At 40.1% G+C, this 24,196-nt stretch overlaps 1 protein-coding gene across 1 annotated transcript in view; it reads left to right on the top strand.

Annotated features, from left to right (window-relative positions):
* The window catches only part of col12a1a (collagen, type XII, alpha 1a), a 53,279-nt gene that overhangs the window by 2,041 nt on the left and 27,042 nt on the right, over window positions 1-24,196 (top strand). The window contains exons 3-27 of the mRNA XM_079458473.1: window positions 2,472-2,588; window positions 2,670-2,810; window positions 2,949-2,999; window positions 3,588-3,851; window positions 4,046-4,210; window positions 4,298-4,471; window positions 4,580-4,870; window positions 5,039-5,641; window positions 6,066-6,344; window positions 6,441-6,713; window positions 6,806-7,075; window positions 11,868-12,137; window positions 13,219-13,485; window positions 13,571-13,763; window positions 14,372-14,499; window positions 17,325-17,474; window positions 17,631-17,750; window positions 17,891-18,055; window positions 18,150-18,296; window positions 18,548-18,690; window positions 19,187-19,316; window positions 21,323-21,468; window positions 22,831-22,960; window positions 23,060-23,196; window positions 23,999-24,128. Coding sequence (XP_079314599.1) covers window positions 2,472-2,588; window positions 2,670-2,810; window positions 2,949-2,999; window positions 3,588-3,851; window positions 4,046-4,210; window positions 4,298-4,471; window positions 4,580-4,870; window positions 5,039-5,641; window positions 6,066-6,344; window positions 6,441-6,713; window positions 6,806-7,075; window positions 11,868-12,137; window positions 13,219-13,485; window positions 13,571-13,763; window positions 14,372-14,499; window positions 17,325-17,474; window positions 17,631-17,750; window positions 17,891-18,055; window positions 18,150-18,296; window positions 18,548-18,690; window positions 19,187-19,316; window positions 21,323-21,468; window positions 22,831-22,960; window positions 23,060-23,196; window positions 23,999-24,128 — 4,884 coding nt within the window. The remainder of the gene's footprint in view (window positions 1-2,471; window positions 2,589-2,669; window positions 2,811-2,948; window positions 3,000-3,587; window positions 3,852-4,045; window positions 4,211-4,297; window positions 4,472-4,579; window positions 4,871-5,038; window positions 5,642-6,065; window positions 6,345-6,440; window positions 6,714-6,805; window positions 7,076-11,867; window positions 12,138-13,218; window positions 13,486-13,570; window positions 13,764-14,371; window positions 14,500-17,324; window positions 17,475-17,630; window positions 17,751-17,890; window positions 18,056-18,149; window positions 18,297-18,547; window positions 18,691-19,186; window positions 19,317-21,322; window positions 21,469-22,830; window positions 22,961-23,059; window positions 23,197-23,998; window positions 24,129-24,196) is intronic.

Below are 24,196 nucleotides of genomic sequence, written 5' to 3'. Positions count from 1 at the left end.
TTTTCCGACGCCCCTCTTTATTCTGAAGTTCCCAAAAACTCCCCACGAGCGGACAGTTTTGCCATTTTCGTTATTAAACTGTCAACAAAGCTGTCACGTTTCATTATTTCGCACTCCATATTGTATTTTAGACTGTCGCTGCGTAAACGCTAGGTAGAGTGTTATATGTTCATGTTGTGCGTTGGTGCCGAGACACCGCCCGTGAGATCCCTCAGCTTGACCCCTGAAAATCAGTCTGAAGACTCATGGGGTCCGGGCCTGTTTGGACACGTGAAGCTAATCGACCCCCGGCCGTTTGAATATGATGCGTCAGGTTGGTGAGCATTCTTCTTCCGGCAGACCCTCAACTCTGTGTTCAGGTCGTGTTGTTTGTTCTTTGCCTGTGCAACCGGTGTGTTTCCTCCATCATTTATTTTAAAATGATATTCTGCTGCTCTGGCCTGCATCTCTTTCCCCTCAAAACTTTCCTTCCTCTTGTTTTTGCATGTGACGTTTGCTTCATTCACATTACCAGCTGGTCATTAGGTACCATGCTAAACAGACAGGCACAGCTGGTTAACACAACAGGCTGTGTTTGTATGCCACTTAACTAGCTAAACCAGAAACAATGTGCTGGTTTACCAGCTGCACCAGCATGACTGTGCCGACCCAGTGGCAAATCCAGCTATTTGTACAGTTGTGCATTCAAATATGTAGACGATAAAGATTTCAACAAGGAAGATCTGCCATTATATAGATGATAAATCTATAGAAGGCATTTTATGGATCTTCATCACCTTGTTGATAAGCATTAACATTAAATACATTCTTAAAAATAAAGGTTCGGGTTCATATCAATCTATCACTTAGACAACGGATTTTGTTAAAACTTATTTGACATAATGAAAAGTGCCAAACAGGTAAAGTGGATCGAATATCAACAATGCTGTAGTCAAGCTCTTTAAAAACCATAGACTGCACATTCTGATGCTTGAAAACAATTATTACAAAAAATGTATAGCATCAAACACTTTTCAAGCAAACATATCCAACCATATTGCATCCGTATATAACCTCAATTTATATTTATACAACAAACATTTATACAAACATCAACTATTCCCCCTCACGTGGTTGTAAACCTGTATGTGACTCTTTCTTCTTGAACACAAACGAAGATATTTTAAGAAATGTCTCAGTGGTTTTGTGTTCATACGGTGGAAGGCAATGGGGTTCAATGTTGTTTGTTAAAAAATCTTCTTTTGTGTTCTGTATAAGAAAGAAAGTCAGACATGTTTTGACTAACATGAGGGTTAATAAGAGCCTTTATTCTAAAGAGTTCCTGTAGAACAACAGTAGCTACAATCCTGGCGAAATCTAAAAATGTTTTGTTAATGCAAAGCATGTTTGATATCACATACTCTGTGTCTTACATTTAGAACAATATCATCTCTTTTGCCTGTGCATTCAAGACATTATTCTGACATCAGAGATCTTCATCAATCGTCAGCATCCGATGTTGATGTTGAGCATGTATGTGGACTTCTCAACCTCCACCTGCTGAGATGAGATCCACAATACATTGATGTAGATTGCATGTTAATGTCTATGACAGAATATCATTTTAAAATACATTCGTAACCTTTCTATGTGTGGTTCCTCGTGTACATGGAAGCCGTTTATCAAGTTGTTCACCCAGCAACTTTCTCATGTACATGTGCATGACACTGTGACAACCTGCGGAATGTGGATTTTATTTTCATTTATACGAAAATCCTTCGCATTATTTTGTTTGTTTGTCAATATTTTGTTGTACGGTTTTACATCTAAACTAAGTGTGTCTGATGAGTATGTGTGAAAAGAAACTACACAAAAGTCGGTCACGATGAATTGTGTATTCTTTTTCTGAGATTTGCAATGGATTTGTGTCTTAAATAAAACCTGTTAGTATAGATTAAGTTTAGTCTTGTGTACATATATATGCACTTACACCGAGTGTATATATAACATATAAATGTATACTTTACATACTGTTGACCTCTTATCATCATAAAACTTGATTCCATTGTATAATCAACATCTTGGGAATGATATGATTGATTTATCACATTTTGTTTCCAGTGTACAGGCATGCTTTGTATTGACAGCATTCAGCATGCATTGGATGGTTGTCTGCATATGGATGGGCGAATAAGTATACGGGTACAGCAATGTGTGTAGTCTTTCACAGCTTGAGCTGCAGACCGTGACATTCCGGGTTATGCAACTCAAGAAAAGGCCATTTGATCCGTTCGAATGGCTTGCGTCGTGTTTTGTCATCTTCACTATGGTTGTGTTTGTCCTGCCCAACAATGAACAACTGAACTTCAGTCCTGAAGTGTTTGTCGTTGGGATTACTAAAATGATCTCTTGTTTTTTGAGCATTATTACTATTATTCAGACGTCTCCATTTCTTTCGTGAAATCTTGACTCTATAAACCTCTTGTTTGCAGTGGAGCCCCCATCAGACTTGAAATTTAAAATCATAAATGAGAATACGGTGCAGATGTCATGGAGGAGACCTTTATCTAACGTACACGGCTACAAAATACAAGTAACATCAGAAACCGGTGAGCGAGATCAACAATTGCATTAAATGAGAAGCTTTGAATTATATGTCTTCTAACGTGATATCCCGCTATCTGTTCCAGATGATTCCAGAGATTTAAATCTCCCTGAGTCGGCCACAAGCACATCTATCACAGATCTTACTCCAGATGTGGACTATTCTGTGGCAATCAGTTCATTTCTTGGCAATGAAGAAAGTATTCCTATTCTTGGCCAAATCACTAGTAAGTGAGAACCAGAAATACTCTACTTAATACTGATGTTTGGTCAAATATCACATTACTATTACTACTATTTATATGGCAGTTTAAGGGTTTAGGGTCGCTGCCAAAATGAAGATCTAATTTCTCCTTCAATTACAGTTCAAGCCAGTAACACTAATGAAACTAGAAAGCCACAGTCAGAAGCCACAAGTGAGTATTTTCACCATTTAATCAGTTATTGTATCATTCTAGAGATAAGGTGCTGTTGTTTTGCTTCTTGTCAAGCAAGATCAATGGGACCCGTCATGCTATATATAAAACCTTCCTCTGGACTGTTTCTCCAACCACTGAAGGCTTTGTGAATTTGTTACTGCTCGACTAGAAATGTTGAAGAATAATTATAACTCATAATAGAGCTCATAAAATAGAATTAGAGCTCATAAAATGCATTGCTTTGAACTGTTGCATGGATAGATTGTTATAATACAGAGGAAAGGAGAGGTTACTTTCTAGCCTAAAGGATTGACCCTAATACACTCATGTTTTAAACTCACGGAAAGGATAATGGTCTTAACCGAAGTCCGTCACGTTTCTTTTCTTGCGAGTCCAAATAGTATAAGCAAAAAAAGCCTGTTCAGGATAAAGTTTTGAAGTGCTGATCAAAGAAAATAGAAGTTTTTTTAAAGTTCCATTTGCTCTGAAAGCTAAAAATGATAAGTCGCTAAATTAACTTTCCACTTAGATTGTGGGTGATGGCACAGGCTTTCTCTCATGCCTCCTACTTCACTTGTCTTGCAGAATGTTCAGTAAGTGCCATTGCAGATCTGGTTTTTCTGGTGGATGGCTCTTGGAGTGTGGGAAGAGAAAACTTTAAATTCATCCGGAGTTTCATTGGGGCCATGGCAGGAGCCTTTGACATTGGAGAGGATAAGACCAGAGTGGCTGTGGTACAGTACAGCTCAGACACCAGAACAGAATTTATTCTGAACCAGCATTACAAACGGCCCAACCTTCTACGAGCCATCAAAACTCTGCCCTACAAGGGTGGTAATACCATGACAGGTGCGTTCAAAAAATAAACTTTCATGATTTCAGCAGGTAGGACATGTTCTGAGATCAATTATAACTTCTTTGGGAAACTTACAATATACCGTTCAAGGTAGTTGGTGTCATTAAAAAGGGTTTCCATTTCGCTGGCTTTTTGAAGACATTCCTTTGGCATTAACATAATTTTTATGTATTACATGCTCAACCAGGAGATGCAATGGACTATCTGGTAAAAAACATTTTCACGGAGGCAGCTGGCTCCAGGAAAGGCTTCCCAAAAGTAGCCATGATCATTACGGATGGAAAGTCTCAGGACCCAGTAGAGGAGTACGCCAAACGGCTGAGGAACATTGGAGTAGAGATCTTTGTCCTGGGTTTGTATCTCTATATCTCTTATCTAGCATTTTCAAGTAAAGGTTTCAAGTTTAAGATCCTAATCAAATGTATAATGTCCTACTCAGGTATCAAAGGAGCAGATGAGGATGAGTTAAAAGAGATTGCCTCTACTCCTCACAGCACACATGTCTATAATGTTCAGAACTTCGACTTGATCGATCATGTCCAGGAGAAGCTTATCAATGAGGTGTGCTCCGGAGTGGAGGAGCAGCTTAATACCCTAGTAAGCGGAGGGGAAGGTATAACCCAACACAGGCACTGATAAATAAAATTGGATAATCTATAAAATAATTGGATCATTACCTATTTCATACCAATCCTTTTATTATACATGTCTCTTTGTGCAGTTGTCGAACCAGCTTCAAACCTCAAAGTAACGGACATCTCCTCCAAGTCCATGAGGATTACGTGGGATGCATCTCGTGGAGATGTCACAGGCTACAAGTTGCAGCTCATACCCACGATTGCCGGCGCCAAGAGGCAGGAGCTATACACAGGACCCACAATGACCATGGCCAACGTTAGAGATCTTTCACCAGAGACTGTATACGAGATCAGTCTGTATGCCCTCAAAGGCCTAACCCCAAGCGAGCCAAGAATTACAACAGAGAAAACTCAGCCTGTGAAGATATCTACAGGTTAGATGATTTGTCATCCAGCAGATGCTTGTTATAAAAACAATCTTCAACAGATATATTACAGGGAAACTTGAGATTAAGTGTACTGATAGTAGTAATAGAAGAACTTACAGTGCCTGCTTATTTCTTTGAATCAGTATTCAACTTTCATTCTTTTGTTTTCTATAGAGTGTTCCCTAGAGGTTGAAGTTCAGGCCGATGTTGTTCTTCTGGTGGATGGCTCCTACAGTATAGGACTGCCTAATTTTGCCAAAGTTAGATCCTTCCTCGAAGTGCTGGTCAATTCCTTTGACATCGGACTCAATAAGGTGCAGATCAGCTTGGTTCAGTACAGCAGGGATCCTTTCACTGAGTTCGCCTTGAACAAGCACCATGACATCGCTTCAGTGGTCAAGGCCATCCGCACCTTCCCCTATCGTGGAGGATCCACCAACACCGGTAAGGCCATGACCTACGTGAGGGAAAAGATCTTCGCCACCGGCCGGGGTGCCCGCAGTAACGTTCCACGGGTCATGGTCCTCATCACGGACGGCAAGTCCTCAGACTCCTTTAAAGATCCGGCCAATAAACTGAGGAATGCAGACGTTGAGATTTTTGCTGTGGGAGTGAAGGACGCAGTACGCACTGAACTGGAAGCGATTGCCAATGCTCCTGCTGATAACCATGTGTTTGAGGTGGAAGACTTTGATGCTTTTGAGCGTATCTCAAAGGAACTGACTACATCCATCTGCTTAAGAATTGAGCAGGAGCTCCATAACATCAAGAAAAGAAGTAAGTGTCTGTTTTCTTTATTAAAGTAAAGACATTTTATTTCAAGAGAGTTGTACAAGAAACACAATTGCTGGAGGAGTACTAGGCATTGGAAACATACTGTATGTTGAGTCTTACTCTGAAATAATCAACAGTGGGAGAAATATTTGATGGTATCTTCATAATGATCACATTAATACTGAATTGGTTGACTACCGTGTAATTCAATTTGTATTATAATGTCTTTGTTTGAATATGCAGTATTATTTTTCTGATGTAGTGTCTTTTTCCTGTTTTTCTGCTTGTTCTAAATGTCACTTTAATACATTAGACTCTCTGCAGCCACACTAGATTTTATTTTAGGTCCACCAGTGTGTGACAAATATGTCAGTAAGTCCAACATTACAAGTGCCTTCAAATCACAAATATGTGTTTGACCACGCAGGTTTAATTCCGCCCACCTCTCTGAGCTTCTCTGAAGTAACCTCCAGGAGCTTCCGGACCTCATGGATTTCTGATGCAGAGGATGTGCAGTCTTTCCTGGTGCGTTTTAGGCCAGCGGCTGATGTAACTGGAGACTATATCTCAATGATGGTTGACAGTGACACCACCTCCGTCATTTTACCCAATCTCATCCCCCTGACCACCTATGAGGTTAATGTCATTGCTCAGTATGACAAAGGAGACAGCTTTCCGTTAACGGGAGAAGAGACGACTTTAGAAGGTCTCCAATCATATCCAAATTATTTAAATATCCAGCTTTATTTCAGGGTTCATGAACTGCATATAATCAATGACACATTCCCCTTTCCTAATTTAGAGAAAGGCCCCGTTCGTAGCCTCATAGTGAGCGAGGAGACTGTGGAGAGTTTCCGTGTGTCGTGGAAAGCCGCACCAGGAGCAGTGCTGAGATATAAACTGCTGTATGAGCCTGTGGGTGTAGGAGATAAACTGGAAGCAGAGGCCGATGGGAGTCAGGTCACGATCGTACTCCAAGAGCTGCTACCCATCACCACCTACCGTGTCACAGTTTACCCTGAGTATGCCGGTGGAAATGGGCCCTCCTTGGACACCGAAGGCACCACCAAAGAAGGTCAGAACTGTTGGAGGACCTGTTGCTTTTTCTCCCTATTTGTTTTCAACAAAATGACAATAAAAGTAAATCCATCTCTTTGATCCTCTCAGTTCGGGGCTCTCCGCGTGATCTGAGGGTCTTCAATGAGACTGTGTCCAGCATGAGGCTCTCGTGGCGTGCCGCTCCAGGAAATGTGCTTCAGTATAATGTGGCCTACAAACCTGATGGTGGCGAAAGGAAAGAAATAAACGTTAAAGGGGACACAACTTCTGCTCTGCTAAAAAATCTGCTACCAGACACGGAGTATGAGCTGTTTGTCAGTGCCCGTTACTCTTCAGGGCTCGCAGATCCACTTTTGGGAACAGGCACCACTCTGGAAGGTAAGAGACCTGGTAACTTGTTTTAGAAATATTATTTCTCTGCTATACGCTCCATGAAACTATTGAAAGTATAATAGGAACTGATGTTTTAAATGTCCGCATGAAGCAACACAGAACTTAACAGTATTAAGCATCTTGTTTTAGGTGGAGAAAAGGGCATTTGTATAATAAATGTAGGCATAATGGCACCTTCTTTTATTTAGGGCTATACTGTAAGTAGGTTCACTTATGATTTGATGGTTGTCATGTAAAACACAAAAATCAATTGAGTTACTTTATTCAACATTCACGTTAACAGTGTTTTCAGAATCATCAAATAGACAAAATTTCATTCAGAATAAACAAAAGGTATCCGTTTAAAGGTTGCTAGTGTTAACAGAGAGCTGACATTTGGTTTTGTCTGTCAGCGTGTGAACTGCTCTCGGTCTCCTTGGGAAATTTGGGGAAATAGCAATTGGATGACCTTTAGAAAAGATTTCAAAATACTGGGGGCCATTCATTTCTGTGTTTATGACCAGCCCCTTTGGTGTAGGTTTTGGCCGGTGTCATAAGGGGCCAATTTCCAGACATCAAATGACAAAAGCTTTTGTATCTCATCCCACAATGAAGCAGCAGTCCTCCCTGTGGTCACACTTGTGTTATATAATGAGAGGGTGGTTAAATCAGTCTCCACGACCCATCTGGATTCCCCTGTGTGGGCAGGAGATGAATTAGCTGAGCTTGTTCAAATTTTCACACTCATGCTTGGCACGACATGAATGGCGAGTGCAAGAACCTCAAGAGATGATGGTTTGGGGAAGTTTGTGTTTGTTTCATTCTTAAATACTCAAGTCGATGTTTGTAACATTTAGTCATTCGTGTCCCATTTTTTCAATGTTACAATCTTAATACCTGGCTGCTAGTAAATTCTTAACCAGCAACTGTTGGCAAAGAGTGGAGTTTGTTCCCGTTAAAGCTTAACTGATAAAGAACATGTCAAAGTTAATGATGAATTTGCATTAAATGCCAAAATAATACATTTCCCAAAAAAATTCTTACAACATCAAACCTGAGCCACTAATGACTACCCTCTGTGTATTAAAGCACATAAAACATAAGATGGTGATTATTCATGCTGACTCAGGCCGACTTTCCACACGGGGTGGATGGAAACGTGACTAATTTCTGTCTGATGACAAGCATCCCTAAACTGAGCTTCATTCAACTCTATGTCCTGGTGGATAACACAACAGTCTTTGTTTCAGCTACTGCCTTCCACCTTCTGAAATATGTGTTGGGGCCAAACCAGTCAGGGCAATTAGGAAGTGACCTTTGACAAGAGCTTCGGGGATGGATGCTGAGAATGTTTCAGTTACATTGGGTCTCCTGAGGAGAAAAGACCTACTTTAGCCTTGTTAAATTAATAGTAAAGTGTTGACTCACAAAGTAAATATGGTAGAGCAGAAATGACTTGAGAAGGGTCTTAATCTTTTTTCTACTTTGAAGTATACTGTTTAGTATTCCAGAAACTATTCTATTCTAGTCTAGCCTTATGTTTTATATACAAGTTAACCTCAGCAACAACTCATGCAACATCCAAAGCTGGTGTGTATCTACAGGTCTATATAATTAAAAGTCAACAAAAGAATTCCGACTCATTGCACTGTTTGGTAGTCATAATCCAATGCATTTATGGCAAGACCCATAAAGACCTATCAACCTGTTTGTTGTTAGTGCGACATCTGGACTTTATGCACTTGGACAATCTGAAGATACAAGATTTATCTCATAGCTTTGGATTGCAACGCTTGCCACTCCAGGTTATATTTTGTATATTTTATTTGTATTATTACATTCCTGATTATAGCCGTAATGTGAAAGAAAGACATGTTAAAGTGTTTTTTTTGGGGGGGGTTTCCAAGTTTGCAGAAGATGTATCAGTGAGCCTTTGGTGTGTTTTAACACCTGGTAAACGTGGTTGCAGGCAGCATGAGTTTTGTCTCATGATTGTTTGTGTGGAAACTGGGCTCAGGAGACTGTGTGTCTGAGCCAGACTTCTGCTCTGTTTCGCTGAATATATATTCAATTCTGTGAGGAGAGAGGACAGACCTCACTCAATGGCTGCCCAGATGGACCAACAGCAAATTACCGGGCTATTGTAGTGTGCTAAGTCATCATTCAATAGTTTTAATGTTATTATATGAATTGTAAGTTTGATATATGATATATATTTCTGGGAGGCACTTGATTGCTGTTTTACTCATTGAAATGATCTATAGTACAGTGGAGAACTTTTGCGTTTGAATGTATATGGTGTCGTCTGCAGATCTAACAAGGTTTATTATGGAAAACTGGTCTTGAGACGCATACCTCTGGTTATAGCCTGTTAGTGATGTCCCTTTGTCCTAACAGCTCATATGGTTTGAATATGGGTGAATATATGCATGAGTAGGTCAATACTAAGGTAAAGGGGATGTATTGGGTTCAAGCACATAGCTTTTGAACTTCCAGGGGTTCTAAAGTTGGAGTAGTTTGGCATGACAGCCACATTGATGCTGGAACTCCTCTTCTCAGTGAACATCAATATTTTGTTTGGATGGAATGCAAAAACAAGGATCAAAGAATGAAAAATAGCATTTGGAGAGGTTCAAAAGACGTGTGCTTTCAATCTGGCCTCAGAACGTAACAATATAAGTAGAAGAACATTAATAAGCTCATGGATTGGTCGATCTCTGTTATGTGGCCCATGGCTGCATCCTCTATTAAAGCAGAATGGCACAAATTATTGCTCATTAGTAGCATGTGTAAACTAAGCGTTCTAGCGCAGCAGTTTCTGGCATTGGCCGTTCATCTGCACGTCGTAATGAAAAGCAGCCTGCAGATGACACTAACATATGTACTGCTCACTTCTGCACTCCGTCAGAAAATACACACCTCTGTATTGCCACCGGGCACTGAGTCCTGACATTTCTGTCTCTTCCATCTTGGATTAGTTAGTGGTGTGCTTACTTTGGTCATCCCCGATTATTGATTTCAATTGTGATATAGAGGACATTTATAGTCTTTTATTGCGCAAGAGATTTGAGTTCTCAGTTGTGTTTCATTTAAGTATCAACTTTGATGAAAAACTGAAACAAATGAGACTGTTATTGTTGAAATCCGTGAAGAGTATGGAGGTGTTAAATGAATGTAAAATAATGTGGATTTGGGTCAATTTGATAAGAAATGTTTGAGCTCATATTCAGTCCTTCAATAATATTGACTTTTGATTGCAGACATGAGACATCTAAGCTCAGTTTGAGACATTGTCTGAAACAATAATGGAGACATTTGTGAGATCAGGAGAAATATCTGAGATGCAGATGAAACTAAAGCATAAATTTCCATTTGCTCTCCATTTAATCTCATTGATGTCTAAGATATTAAGATATTAAAAAATCTCATGTGTGATTTGTTCTTCCTTGGGACTAAAGACACTTTGAAACCACTAAAAACACCCTCACATTGGGTTGGCAACCTTTCCATTGGCATCCATCTTTGCCATTAGAAAATCCAGAGAATACATTTGTATTGTCTTATTATTTTCCTCAACATATTATGAGCCAACTGACCAAACCTCATAAAGAATGCTGTACAGATGTTTTAAATGAATTGGACCTTGAACCGGTGTCTGAAATGAAATCGGAACAATAATTTTCCAAAGCATTTATCCATGATTTCAAGGTCCCAGACATTGGTAAGGTATCTCGTGGTTGTTTTAGAAATGACGCAGAGTAATTGCTATATTACTCGAGCTATTTTATTTGGTCTGACAAATGGTCCGTTTGCTGTGCATTACAGCCAGAGGGCTCAGCGGGTGGGAGACAGGTGACTGTCCTGAGGTCAAATGCTCATCAGGAGAACAGGATAAGGACAACCGCTGAGAGGGAGAGGCTTTAACACTGCCATTTATTCAAGATTGACTCGCCTGTCGACACTCCTACGTTTTCACATAACTTCTGCTTGGGCTTCTGTTGCTTCAGCCCACTCAACAAACAACTTAGGAAGGAAGGGGGGGGGGTAGTTAGCTATGGCGTAGATATGAGAGAGAGCTACATCTGCAGTTTTAGCCGTCTGGGTTTAATGGATGGGTTTTGTGTTCAATGGAAAGTGGTGACAGATGTGTGGCAGCAGTGAGAGAGATTATTTTTGCAGGACTGGTTTTCAGCCTGTGTGTTACAGACAGAGTAACTCAAGAAAATCGCATGAGCTATCGGCCGGTAAACTGAGACGATACGGCATAAACTCACTTAAAACAATACTTCACCCACAAATGAATCCTTTTTTGTCTTGTTCAGTCATGTCTCACCTTGAAGTCATTCCAAATCCGTATGACATAGTGTAGTTGATAGAGTGACCAACAATATGGGGTGTCACAGTACACCGATATTGACAATAACTGCGATTTTAATTAGTATGATAATTGATATTGTGTTTAAAGTACATACCTGATGACATTGTAAATACTTCAGCACCAAACTCTCTCTCGGCTTTGTATTTTGAGTGTCATTCATTGGCCAAAAAAGAGAAAAGACAAAGCAATCTTTATTTTGTTTAAAATGTTTGATTTAGAGTTTTAGATTTTAATGCAATAAATTTGTTTTCCTTAGTGGGAATATGAAGTTGTTTTTATCCAGAATGTAGTTCTGTGCATTTTTTATGCTAATCAATTTTGTATTGTGCATATGTTTGTGTTAATCTTCTCTATGAAGTTATGCATGTAACATGACCTGTTTTAAGTAATTCCTCTCTTTCTTTCTCCTCAATTCTTCAGAGCTGGGATCTCCTTCGAATCTGGTTACTTCAGATGTAACCGAGAGCAGTTTTGTAGCTTCCTGGACTGCCGCCCCTGGCAACGTTCGCCGTTATCGGGTCACCTGGAAATCCCTCTTTTCAGAGGAATCTGGAGAGAAAACCATCCCCGGGGACATCACCACCACGGTTCTGGACGGGCTGACACCGGAAACCCGCTACAAGGTTTCCGTCTATGCTGCCTACAGCCGGGAGGAGGGGAAACCACTGCACAGCGAGGAGACCACAGATGGTAAATCCATTCCCTCCCCCTTAATGTATCTAACATACGAGCAAATGCTCTTTACCTTCTCTCCGTTTGTCTGAGGTAGGCCTCTCGTCCTGAGGTAACCCAGTCCTGAGAGGATTAAACCTTGATTGACTGTATATAATGGAAGAAAAAACTGTGATGAAGTATATCTGCATATGTGAGCAGCAGTAATGAATGGATTTTAGGTTTATCCAAATGTGTGAGTTTTGCACTTTTCTTTAGAAAACTGCTCTTTTATCCACGTTTCCTATGTTTGTTGGAGTTTATTAGATGTTTGTAGCATCAGTCATTTAAAGACATGGCTTGAAGAAGTATGCTGGAAACAGACGCTCTAGTACAGAAACTGTTCTGCCTGATGTGGGAAAACGAAACACTGACTTACAGTTTCTTTTTTAAGCTCAATGCCAAGAGTGCGTCATTGCCATAGGTTTGTGTCATTGCCACATTTTCCTCTGCTGAAGGCTCTAGGTTACATATGTTTGAGTGTATGTAAGTCATTGGTTTAATTATTTACACATGCTCGGAACAGGATTTCGACACGCATTACAAAGCTTCATACAGGACATCCTCATACAGTACACATCAACCGTCAGGGTATAAACATTTCTAGTTTAAACGATTGATCCGGTTAAACATGTGCGTTTGAAATGAAATTGTCCTTCTATCTGAATGTTATATATTGTCTTTTGACTAAGAGGTCTAGCAGGTGAGCTCAGAACAGATTTCTGGCTGCAATTTACATCTGGAAGTGTTGTTTTCCATCCATAAAACTTGCAATTTGTACAATGTCTGTCCATCTAAAAGTGCTCTGTAGGTCGCTGAATCTCCAACCGTTTATTGCATTCCCTTCTGCGTAAAAACACACGGCATAAAAAGAGAACATCCTGGCCAGGCACAGAAAGTCTGCACTATGCATGACGTAAAAACACTTTTCCATGTCTGATTTCACCCACTTCAGATATTCACAGTCTGTGTTAGATCAAGCTAACGGAGGAACTTTGATGAAGAGAATTATGGGCAGATCTGTCTGGTAATGCTTAGCACCTCTCATTCATCTCAACAGTGTCGGCCGCTGCTAGAGTTCTTACAGTGTCAGAAGAAACGGAGAGGACCATGCGGGTGACATGGCAACCAGCCCCCGGTAACGTGGTCAACTACAGGGTGACGTACAAACCTCAGGGAGATGTGCGTCAGTTGGCCTCCAAAGCACCAGGGGGGACCAACACTTTAGTCCTGAGACGCCTGCAGGCCGTGACCACTTACGATATCACTGTAGTTCCCGTCTACAAGTTTGGAGATGGAAGAGCAAGATTAGGAGAAGGAACAACATGTAGGTCTCTCTGATCAACTACTTGAGGTTAAAATCAATTTGCCGGCATTTACGTGTTTAATGTGACTCCATTTTCTTTTTGCAGTGTCTCCATACAAAGCTCCCCGAAACCTGCAAACTTCCGAGCCCACTAAGACCAGTTTTAGGGTTACGTGGGACCCAGCCCCTGGAGACGTGAAGGGCTACAAGGTCATTTTCCATCCCGCTGAGAATGACGTTGACCTGGAAGAGCTGCTGGTCGGCCCTTATGACAACACTGTTGTTTTGGAGGAGTTAAGGTATAAGATGTCAATGCAAGACGTAATATTTCAAAATACACATCTGCACCTAGAGAACATGCACCTCAAGCCAATTTTAAGTCAACACGACATCATATTCTCCATATTTACCCTTTTATTGCATCTTCATGGTTTTAATGTGAATGATTCATGAGTGCATGCTATTTGGAAGATATGAAATCTTCATTTAATTTAGATTTTAAAAAGAAGCACCATAAATTGGCTTATGGTGCCGAAATAGCTTTAGGATTTGTCCCAAATACAGTGCAAATCGACATTTAGATCAGCCTTTCCTTCTGGTATGAAATGCCCACTTTTCATCCAAACATTTCCCAATAAAGTTATACTTTCCTAATTTCTAGACATCTGAATTAGAATTAATGCTGGAATATGTCAGTCCTCTGTCTATAATGTCAACACTTCCTGATTTACTTGTACTTCCCCCAGGAACTTGATGGACATTTAGAGATGAATAAATTCCATGTGAAAATGGAGGGAACAAAAATAGTTCCACTATAGCAATGGCTGCGGTGTATGACTGCGGTGTAAATCTTGATCAGATGTTGAAAGAGGAAAATGAGAACTGATTTGTGTCACTCTCGTGTCAGGGCCGGCACGAAGTACTCAGTGAACGTGTTTGGCATGTTTGAGGGAGGTGAAAGTCTTCCACTCGCTGGAGAGGAGAAGACCACCCTCTCTGATGGTCCACCTGACCCTGGACCCTTTGAACCTTCAGGTAATAAAAACACCCTAAACTCTCTCTGACGTGCCGGCGCAACCACCCTTTCTGACCCCAGGCACATCACCTCTCAGAGACCAACTGATTGCGTATTATGTTACCCGAGAGCGTTAGGCTCATCACTTAAGAGGAACCCTAGTATCTGTAGCATACACTTTTTATTCCAGTTTGTAATGCTAGAATATGTAGAATAAAATCTGCTATGAATTCTTTGCAGTTAGTAATTAAAATTATGACTCCAGATTCAACTGTTCACAATTCTTAGTCAGGGTGAAATAGAAAAAAGAAGGCTGGAGTAGTGCTCTCAGTAATAGCAAATGTCTGTGTTGTAAGAGCAGATGGGAGGATTTTGACACAGGGCCACTTTCTGCCTTCAAACAGAAGAACATTTCAATTAAAGAAGAAACATTACCTGCTCCCAATAATAAATGCTTTAAAACTTAGTTAGGAGAGAAGTGTCATGTATAGAAGGTACTTCACACGGTCTGTTGACCCTGTGGTGGAATGTTGCTCACAATTGAAAACAGATCCAATGGTGTGGGTCTGCTGGCTGAGACCAGCAGGAGAGGAGAAGGAAAATATACAGAGGGAAGATTGAAATGCTACACTCTGCTTTTGCTAGTGTATGAAAGGCAGTAGGGCACTACTAATAAAATACTAAAAAAGATTCAAGATTTTTTTTGCAACACAATGTCATGGTTCTTAAAGATTTAAAGTTTTGTTGCTTTTAGTATGAATATTTTAGCCTTAAAGTCCCTCGTCGTCGTTAATGTTATCCCATAAAACAAATTTTGACCATCAAAATTATATATTTAAATGTTTTTTTCCTTAGAAAATAAACTTTCTTTCCTTTAAACAGCTTGAATGAAACCCTACACACTTTAGCCTCATTAAGTATTTGTTAACTAGCTCCGCCTCCACTCAATCACACTCGCCAGTCCCAGACACTGATAAAACTGAAAGTGAAACTGAGAGCTGACACAGCATTGCAGCGATCAATTCAGCTTGAAACTATGCACCATCTTTGCACCATCTTTGCACCATCATTAACCGGAGCAGTTTTAAAGTGTCTTTGGTAATCTGCCGTTTTATGGAGAAAATACTCAGCAATGGTTTAAAATCATAAATTTGCACATTGCTTGTCTTAAATCACATTAAAACACCACATAAACATATAAACAACATTAAATTCCTGGTGAACTGGATGTTGCGATCGTTTTTACTTCCTTATTTTTATGCATTTCCAGATGAAATGGAATTTCTAATGAGAAAAAATGATGGGCGTGGCTTTCTTTTTTGTCTGCAATTTGATTGCATGTATAAATACAGCCATTGCATTTTGAAATGAAACTAGCAGCAGACTGACAGTTGAAGGGGAGGAGTTGATGGATGCTCCGCCCAAGCTGTCTAACACATGTCATTTTAGATGGATAGTCACTATAGGACAGAAGTGCATTTCAGGTTTTAACCAAAGATTACAAGGGCACACAATTTTGAAAAGAGAATGACCCACATTGATAAACTTTTGACAATAAATGCTGCAAGATTTAATGAAAAAATAGACAAAAGGTATTATTTCACTGGGACTTTAAATACTTGATTTTCACCACCGGGGCCTTTAAGGATATCTATAAACTAGTGTGATCCAAAACATTGACACAATACACATTTAGAAGATATTTAAAACTTACAGTCTCTAACTTTCCCCAAAATGGATCAACACAGGTAAACTTTGAGGTAAACTAAACACTTTTGGCAATTCTGAATGGGGTAGGGCTTCTTAATTCCTCTTCCTGTTTTAGTGTTGTCCATGCTGAAAATGTGTATCGAGCAAAGAAATACTACGTCATACGTCCAACTTGTCAATACGACCATGTCAAGCATGAAAAGCAAGCACGTTTAAAATTGGAAAGAAGTTTACCCCTTTAATAAATAAATCCTTTCATCATTTACTCACTATCATGTCATTCCAAACTTCTTCGATTTTTTCGGCAGAACACAATAGAATTAGGCACATTAACCTTGTGTGTTTTACTGGACAAACATTTGTGCGAGCATGAGGAGATATGAATGTTTAAGATCCATTTTGGCGGAAGACTTAAAAATGTAATTCTGATAATAGTACGCTAACCAATAGATGTTAACCTGGAAGCTCATTGACAAAAATCCACTCAATTTGATTTAATAGGATGACAAGCGTGTCATTTATTGCAGTTTAGTGCACTGTTAGTATTATTTCAATTCGAGAAGTCCTTGCAGTTGGGGACAAATGTCTGTTAATCCCTTTGAAATCCTCAGATAATTATTTGTATTGCCTCTTAAGGAACTCCCATGCAGGTTTGTCAAGAGAGCACATTTCGCAAAAACAATCTCTGAAAGTTTTACCAAAATGTTATCTGTGATATCCATTGGCTCTGGTTTTGTTTTCTTCATTTTCTCTTTGCTTGAGGGAATGTTCTATAAATCATTATGCAACCTGTTCTCTTTGAGCAGGGCCAGATGGGCGGCACTTTCCCCTCTTTTCCCCACATTCAGGTGTCTGGAGAGGCAACAAGACGGAACGCAAACCATGGAATCTCTTAAAAGAATGTGTCCTCACCAGCAAAGAAGATCTTAGTTTTAAAAGATGTCTTATAGACCGATTTGTAACGAATTTTCAAATGTGACCAAAATGCCAAATAAACAGTTGTGCTTTGTGTGACTTTGACTGATTCGTGTGTTCCAAATCTGCGTCCTTCATCACAAATCACACTCTCAAAATCTTTTATTTTAGATAATTTTTTGATAACTCATTTCATGACTAGTGTTTTCTGGCTATACAGATGTAACATGCAAAGTGAAAGCTCAGGCTGATATTATCCTGCTTGTGGATGGATCTTGGAGTATCGGCCGTCTAAACTTTAAGACCATAAGGGCTTTCATCTCCCGCATGGTGGGTGTTTTCGACATCGGCCCTGATCGTGTCCAAATCGGTGAGAGTATTTTTGTCCTATCTTTTCAGTTCTTCACTTTTATGGTTTCGGATGAGATCTCAACAAAATTTCATACTGTTCTTGTATTTGGCTAATGTCTGGTGTTATTTTACTCTGGACATAAACATACTCACTGTACTTGTCTCTGGTTCACAGGTCTGGTGCAGTACAGCGGAGATCCAAAGACCGAGTGGCATCTAAACACTCACAGAACCCGAGCAGAACTGCTAGAGGCTGTGGCCAATCTGCCCTACAAAGGAGGAAACACTATGACTGGTATCTCACACTGTGTTCTGTGCATTTTCTCCAGCGCTCTCTGACTTTTCGACCCCGTGTTATACTTTTAACTAAACTTGTTCTAACAGGTACTCTTAATTATATTCTGACTAATGTTGCCATTTTCCAATATTCCTCAGGCCTTGCATTGAACTACATCCTTCAGAGCAACTTCAAAGCTAACGTTGGTATGCGTCCAAGCTCCCGGAAGATCGGGGTCCTCGTCACTGACGGCAAGTCGCAGGACGACATCTCAATAAACTCTCAAAGCCTGCGGGACCAGGGCATTGAGCTGTATGCCATCGGTAAGAACTTCGGATCTGAGTTGAAATCGCATTGAAGTTTACCGTTTTACTTGAACTTAGTTCAATGTGTTGTTTGGATTTTTTTTATCATCAGGTGTGAAGAATGCAGATGAAGGCGAGCTGAGGACCATTGCTTCCGACCCTGATGATATCCACATGTACAATGTGGCCGATTTCTCCTTCCTGTTGGACATCGTGGACGACCTGACAAACAACTTGTGTAACAGCGTCAAAGGTCCAGGTAATACTGAAGTTAAATTCTAAAGACAGTCACGTTTATTAAATTTACTACATAAAATAGACATTTACTGCCTTGTGAAATCATGGAGATCAAAACTATCCAAACTCTTCTCTAATGTCTCATATTTTATTCTGCTACACTTAAGAATCTTTCAGTTTAAGAAGTCCAAACATCTAGTTTTTAAATAACAAAAGTAAAATTCTGTGAAGGGGTCAAAGGTTAAAGCCTAATTACCATCATAACTCTCTCAGGAGGAGGGCCAGAGCCACCCACTGATCTAAGGACCTCAGATGTGACCCATTACTCTTTCCGTGCCACCTGGGTCGGCCCTGACGGCCCTGTAGAAAAGTATAGAATTGAGTATGTGAGCACGGCAGGAGGACAGCCTCAGCAGGTATGTACGACTGTTAAACTTCAATAAATTACCATCTACACCACCCAAGTAAACACCTCAACAACAGCATGGCAACACCCCTAGGAACCACCCACAACTGCCAGGCACTGTGGCAGTTAATTTTTGTATGGAAACCCCCTATAATTAAAATATAGTTATTCTTTATTTAGTTTCTTACCTAAATTTGTGATATTACTGTTTTTAGTATATTTGGAGTGACTTAGAAAGCAAGAAAGTAAGAAAAGGGCATAAAAGATCCAATTCTACATTGGAACAAGACTAGATACTTATTCTTTAAAATTTGGGTCTTTATTTGTGTTTCTATTTTTTACAAACCACTTTGTAACATTTGAAAACAAACCCATCATTGATAGATGAACCTGGATTTGACCTAGACATGATTTGTTACTTTGAAAACATCTGATTATTACAGGACTGTATACCTTGGGATGCAGTTTTGGTAAGCATCCGTCTTTAATCTCCTCCTCTGTTACAGTTGTTTGTTGACGGGACGGTGACGACTGTGGTCCTGGAGAGTCTCACTCCTGTGACAGAGTACATAGTCAAGGTTTACTCGATAGTGGGAGAAGACAGCAGTGACCCTCTCAAGGGCACAGAGACCACTTGTAAGTGTACATTTACGGATCCATTCAGCTTTAGGTGAATCTCACAGAACATCTCAAAGTAACATCTCAATTCTAAATCAAGAGAATATATGTCAGTAATATTTTTAGCATTTTGCATTACTCTCAAGAGAATCATGCATGCATGCTTCCAATGTTCTTGACAGGTTTTGTAAGATTCACCCACACTATAAATTGAAAAAGTTTGTCTATACTGTTTAAATATGACAAACGTTACCTGATTTGTTTGAGCTGCACACTGTACGATTTTATCACAATTTTACTTATTGTAAAAGTCTGTTCGTCTGACATGTTTATAAACTGGAGATTAAATATAAAAAAGTACGGTGGCCCACTGGTTCACAACACAATAAAATTTAAAAAGCAAATATAAGTTTACAAGACAACAGAATAAAGCCACAAGACAACATAATAAAGCCACAACACAGCAGAATCGAGTCACAACACAATGGAATCGAGTCACAATACTGTAATTGAGTAAAATAAACAAAACTTTATATTTTCCTTTCATTGCTCATCATTTAATTTCTGATTAATTCGTTTTAGCCGTAGTCGTTTAAATTCTTGATTATTTCAATTCATATACACACAAAAGAAGCAAAGCATGAAAAACATATTTTCATTTAATTCTTTAATTTCAACATTAAAGAAATAATTAAATTAAAACGCTTAGCCTATTGTAAATACGACTAATGTATAGCTCACAATACAGCTTCTTTTGAGCGGCAGTCGTGAATGTCAAGCTCATTTTCAGTGGGAGACATGCGGTAAGCGGCAAAACGTGAGGGTTCTGTTGGCGGCACGGATGTGATGCGCAAGCGGTGCCCAAAATCATTCCACTGGCAGAGCTCTTTTTGCCAGCCACGCTGGCTTTCACCTATCAACATTTTACTGAGCTCAAAACACAGAGAACATCATTTTAATAATGGAATTCCCGAAGTTCCCGATTTGACCTAACAAAAAGACGACTACGGAATACGGAGTTGATTGATTGCAAGTTCCTTGCAAAATGTTAAAGTAATCACTACCTAGTGTAACTAGTGAAGAGCTGTGCAGTGTGTAAGCCTCACTCCCCGACCAACAGAGACGCTCTAGCGACAGACGCTAGAGACTGCGGTCTTTAGCCTCCTCGTTAGAGCGCCTGTCTCCCATTCGGACCGACGTCGGTTTGAAACCCGCGGAGAGCGGGGCGAGTGGGACCGGCTACACTAACATAAGTGTCATTAGTATTAGTCATTACAAAGTCTCAAATTTGTTCCTATGAGATTGTTTGCCATTGACATTCAGTTTTCCCACAATAGATCACTTTTTCCTTTTAAATGCTTTAAACAAACAAAACAGGCTAACACCTTCTACCCGGCATGATGTCGTTTTTTCATGCCGAAAGTGCCCCCTAGAAGTCGGGAGCATTTCCGCTGTGTTGTGACTTGATTCCGTTGTGTTGTAGCTTGATTGCGTTGTGAACTTACTTTGCTTTTTAAATTTTGTTGTGTTTTGCACCAGTTGGCCACCATAAAAAAGAACCATTAAATTTGCACAGTGTGCACCTACCTTAACATAAACATTTAGCAAGATGCCAATAAAGCTGCAGGGAATGTTTATGTGCTTATATTGCTGCGTTTGCTCATGTTATGAGCAAATGAATGTTATGCTCATGTCAGCATGATGCTGCTGCTGTGCATTGCAAAGTGTCTTACTTTATGAGCATCGCTGTCATCCTCACAGTCATCATTGTCTTTTTGTGCCATGTCATGATAATGGCTTATCTGTTTGTCCTTGTGGCGGTCCGTCCGTCATTCTCATCAATTGAGTATCTCATGACCATCTTCATCCAACCATTGCCCTCCATGACATCCCATTCCACCCTGTCACGCTTTTGTTGTTCCACCCTGGAATGCTTCCCATTCAAGCTTCAGTTGGCTGACATGGATAGTAAGGAAAAGAAAATGACATAGAGACCTAGAGAAAAGATATGTTCCCCTCTATAGTGCCTCTCAGTGGTTTGAGGAACATGAACATCTACAGAGTGCGCTCCACCACTATGAATGTAAGATGGGATGAGGCTGAGGGCGCCACCAGCTACAAGATTCTCTACAGAGCCTTGAACTCCACTCAACCCTCTGTGGAGAAGGAGGTATCACGATGCCACACTGAACATTTTAGCAACCCACCCCTCATCTCATTATATCATGCAGAAATCTTTATGGAGCTTCATCTTTCCTACATACAGTTGAATAGTTGAAAACCAACGGTGAAAATATAGTAGTGAAAAGTAATTTTGGCTTTAATTGGCATGAATGGAAATATTAGGGTGTTACGCGGCTCAATACTGTCAACGGCTATGACATAGTAGAAAGGGCATTTTTGGAGAAGTTGTAAATAACACCTGCATATAATAGGCTGAAAAACATGCTTTATATCACAGCTTTTGGAAAATAGCGACTTATTAGCTCATTGGGGCCAGTTAGCACAGTTTCTCATAGCGAGGAGATCCAGTGGTCTCAACATCACTTCTGGCTAGAATCTGATATCCACAGGGCTCAAAGGTTGACTGAAGACAGAGAGAGCAGATGTTTCTACTCTTCCATTTCTTCATTAGAGAGAAACAATATGTTGTTGTGGTACTAGTTGAGACATTATACATCATCATCTTTAAGTCACAAGTGATATCTGAGTCACATCTTTTATAAAACATTCATGAAACTATAATTTAACTTCCCTGCTGAGAAGACCAGCATGTCTTGCGTTTTGGATTCTGGCGTGCCATGTCCAAGCTTCTTAACTTTACCCTTAACTTTTTTGCAATCTGTTCTTTTGCAAGTCCCAATGTTGATTGTATTGTAAAGATTAATAAAGTGAAATGTCGGTACGATTTCATGTACAGTAAATGTCAACATATGTAAGGAGTACGTAACGTAATCTCAATGTTATGTTTCAAACAGAGATGGTGATAAACATTGTTTTAGGAGACTGTAACACCGTGTCTAGACCGGACGCGCCGCAACCAGTGTGGACCAAATTTTAAATTATAATGGGTTCTAATGCAATCTATTGTCTCTTGTCCCAGTGTAGACACTGTGTGATGTAACGTTTTAAAAAAAAAAGCCAAAGTAATGCTGCTTAAATATAATAAAGGTTACATATTAATACTATCATAAATAATTCTAGTAATATATTGCCAATGAAAATAATAGCAAATGATGACAGATTTTAAAAAGTTAATAAGGGAAGATTTTTACCTTAAGCCTCCACATCCTAATGAAAAAATCTTTAAGTCTGGCTTATTACAATTGAAAGGATCTTGTAAGTCAAGCAGATCATAAATGATATTCAATGTTGACCAGCAAGATTCGCTAACAATCCGCTAGTTATAACCAGAATAAAAAAACCTAGAAACTCATGTTGGTCTTTTCAGCAGGAAACTTATTTTTTCCATCACGGTCCCCTTGAACAAGTCCACCATCCCTTTCATTTGTGATGTGGTTAACCTTCACAGATGCGTGTGAAAGGAAAGGTCACTGAGGTGCAGCTGAAGAAACTTCGTCCCAACACGGCCTACACCATCTCCGTCGTCGCCTTCCACGGCAAAACTGCCAGTGACCCTCTGACTGATCAGGGGGTGACCCGTAGGTTGCGCTAGGGCTTTCTTCCCCTCAGCAGGGACGTATAGAATATCCTTCAGATTCTCATTGTTTGTCTATTTTTTGTTTCTTCACTCTTCATAGGGCCTATTCCTCCATCCGGGGAGTTGAGAATCACAGACGTTACCCATAGCACTATGCTGCTCGACTGGGATGCTGCGCCTGGCGCTGTTCGTAAATACATCATCACTTATAAGCCAGTGGATGGGGAGCCCAAAGAGGTAAGGCCATAAATATAAAAATGCCATACGGTGTATTACGTTTTTGTTAAGGTTAAGCAACCTGAAAAGGTTACTGTTGTATGGTCAACTTGTCAAATACAAAGAGTCGACAGTACGAAGAGTGACCATCATGTTTGGATGAGCACAATTATTCCTGGGTAACTGTCGACACTAGGCCGCATCTGCAAATCAGTGGATAGATTCCTGTCGATTTACACATGGATTAGGGACCTGTTAACACATCGCCACAGCAGAAACGTTATGCAAGTAAGCGGAGACTGCAGCTGTCAGGAAAACGCAGCTGCTCTCCTGAACTTTGGTAAGGCCAATTGTCTACCATTAGAAGATTACAAAAGCAGATGCACACCGAAAAAAGATGGAGGGCTTCCTATGGGTTCTCTATACTGGCCGTGGCAGTTTTGGCTTCAGATTGCACCACATCCTGGACTCGATGCCGCTCATAACTCTTCCTTCTGGGTTGCAAAGATGAAACAAAGACACGCTTCAACAGAGGCCCAGATGGATTGAGTCTTCAGAGGAAGCCAAGATGGTGGCAGCTCCTGTTACCTGACAGATTATGATGCACTGTTGGATCACAGGCTCCGTTGTTGGATTTATTCATCTCCTCGTCTCGCGACAACTCTGTTCCAAAAAAACGCGGACTGTCAAATCCTCACAAAAAATGACAGTGACCATTAACCAACTAAACATTTTTTTGTTGTGGATTGTGAACAAAAAGCTAATTCTGATTTGATCGGCCATCCAAAAGACCCTTAACTGCACATCTCATATTTCTCTTTAGCTTGAAGTTGACGGCGATGTGACAACAAGAGGTCTGGATAATCTCATTTCCCAAACGGAATATGATGTGGCAGTAACTCCGGTGTACGACTCTGGAACCGGGAATCCAATGATTAACCAAGCCATTACCGGTAATGCAAATTAAGTTTCAATCATCTATGATCACTTCCTTTCTGGCACTTCTTCATATTATCGATAG

Source organism: Barbatula barbatula, assembly GCF_947034865.1.
Source record: "Barbatula barbatula genome assembly, chromosome: 6".
Taxonomy (NCBI): domain Eukaryota; kingdom Metazoa; phylum Chordata; class Actinopteri; order Cypriniformes; family Nemacheilidae; genus Barbatula; species Barbatula barbatula.
Note: the sequence above shows the minus strand (reverse complement) of the source record. Positions and strands in the feature narration are given on the sequence as shown.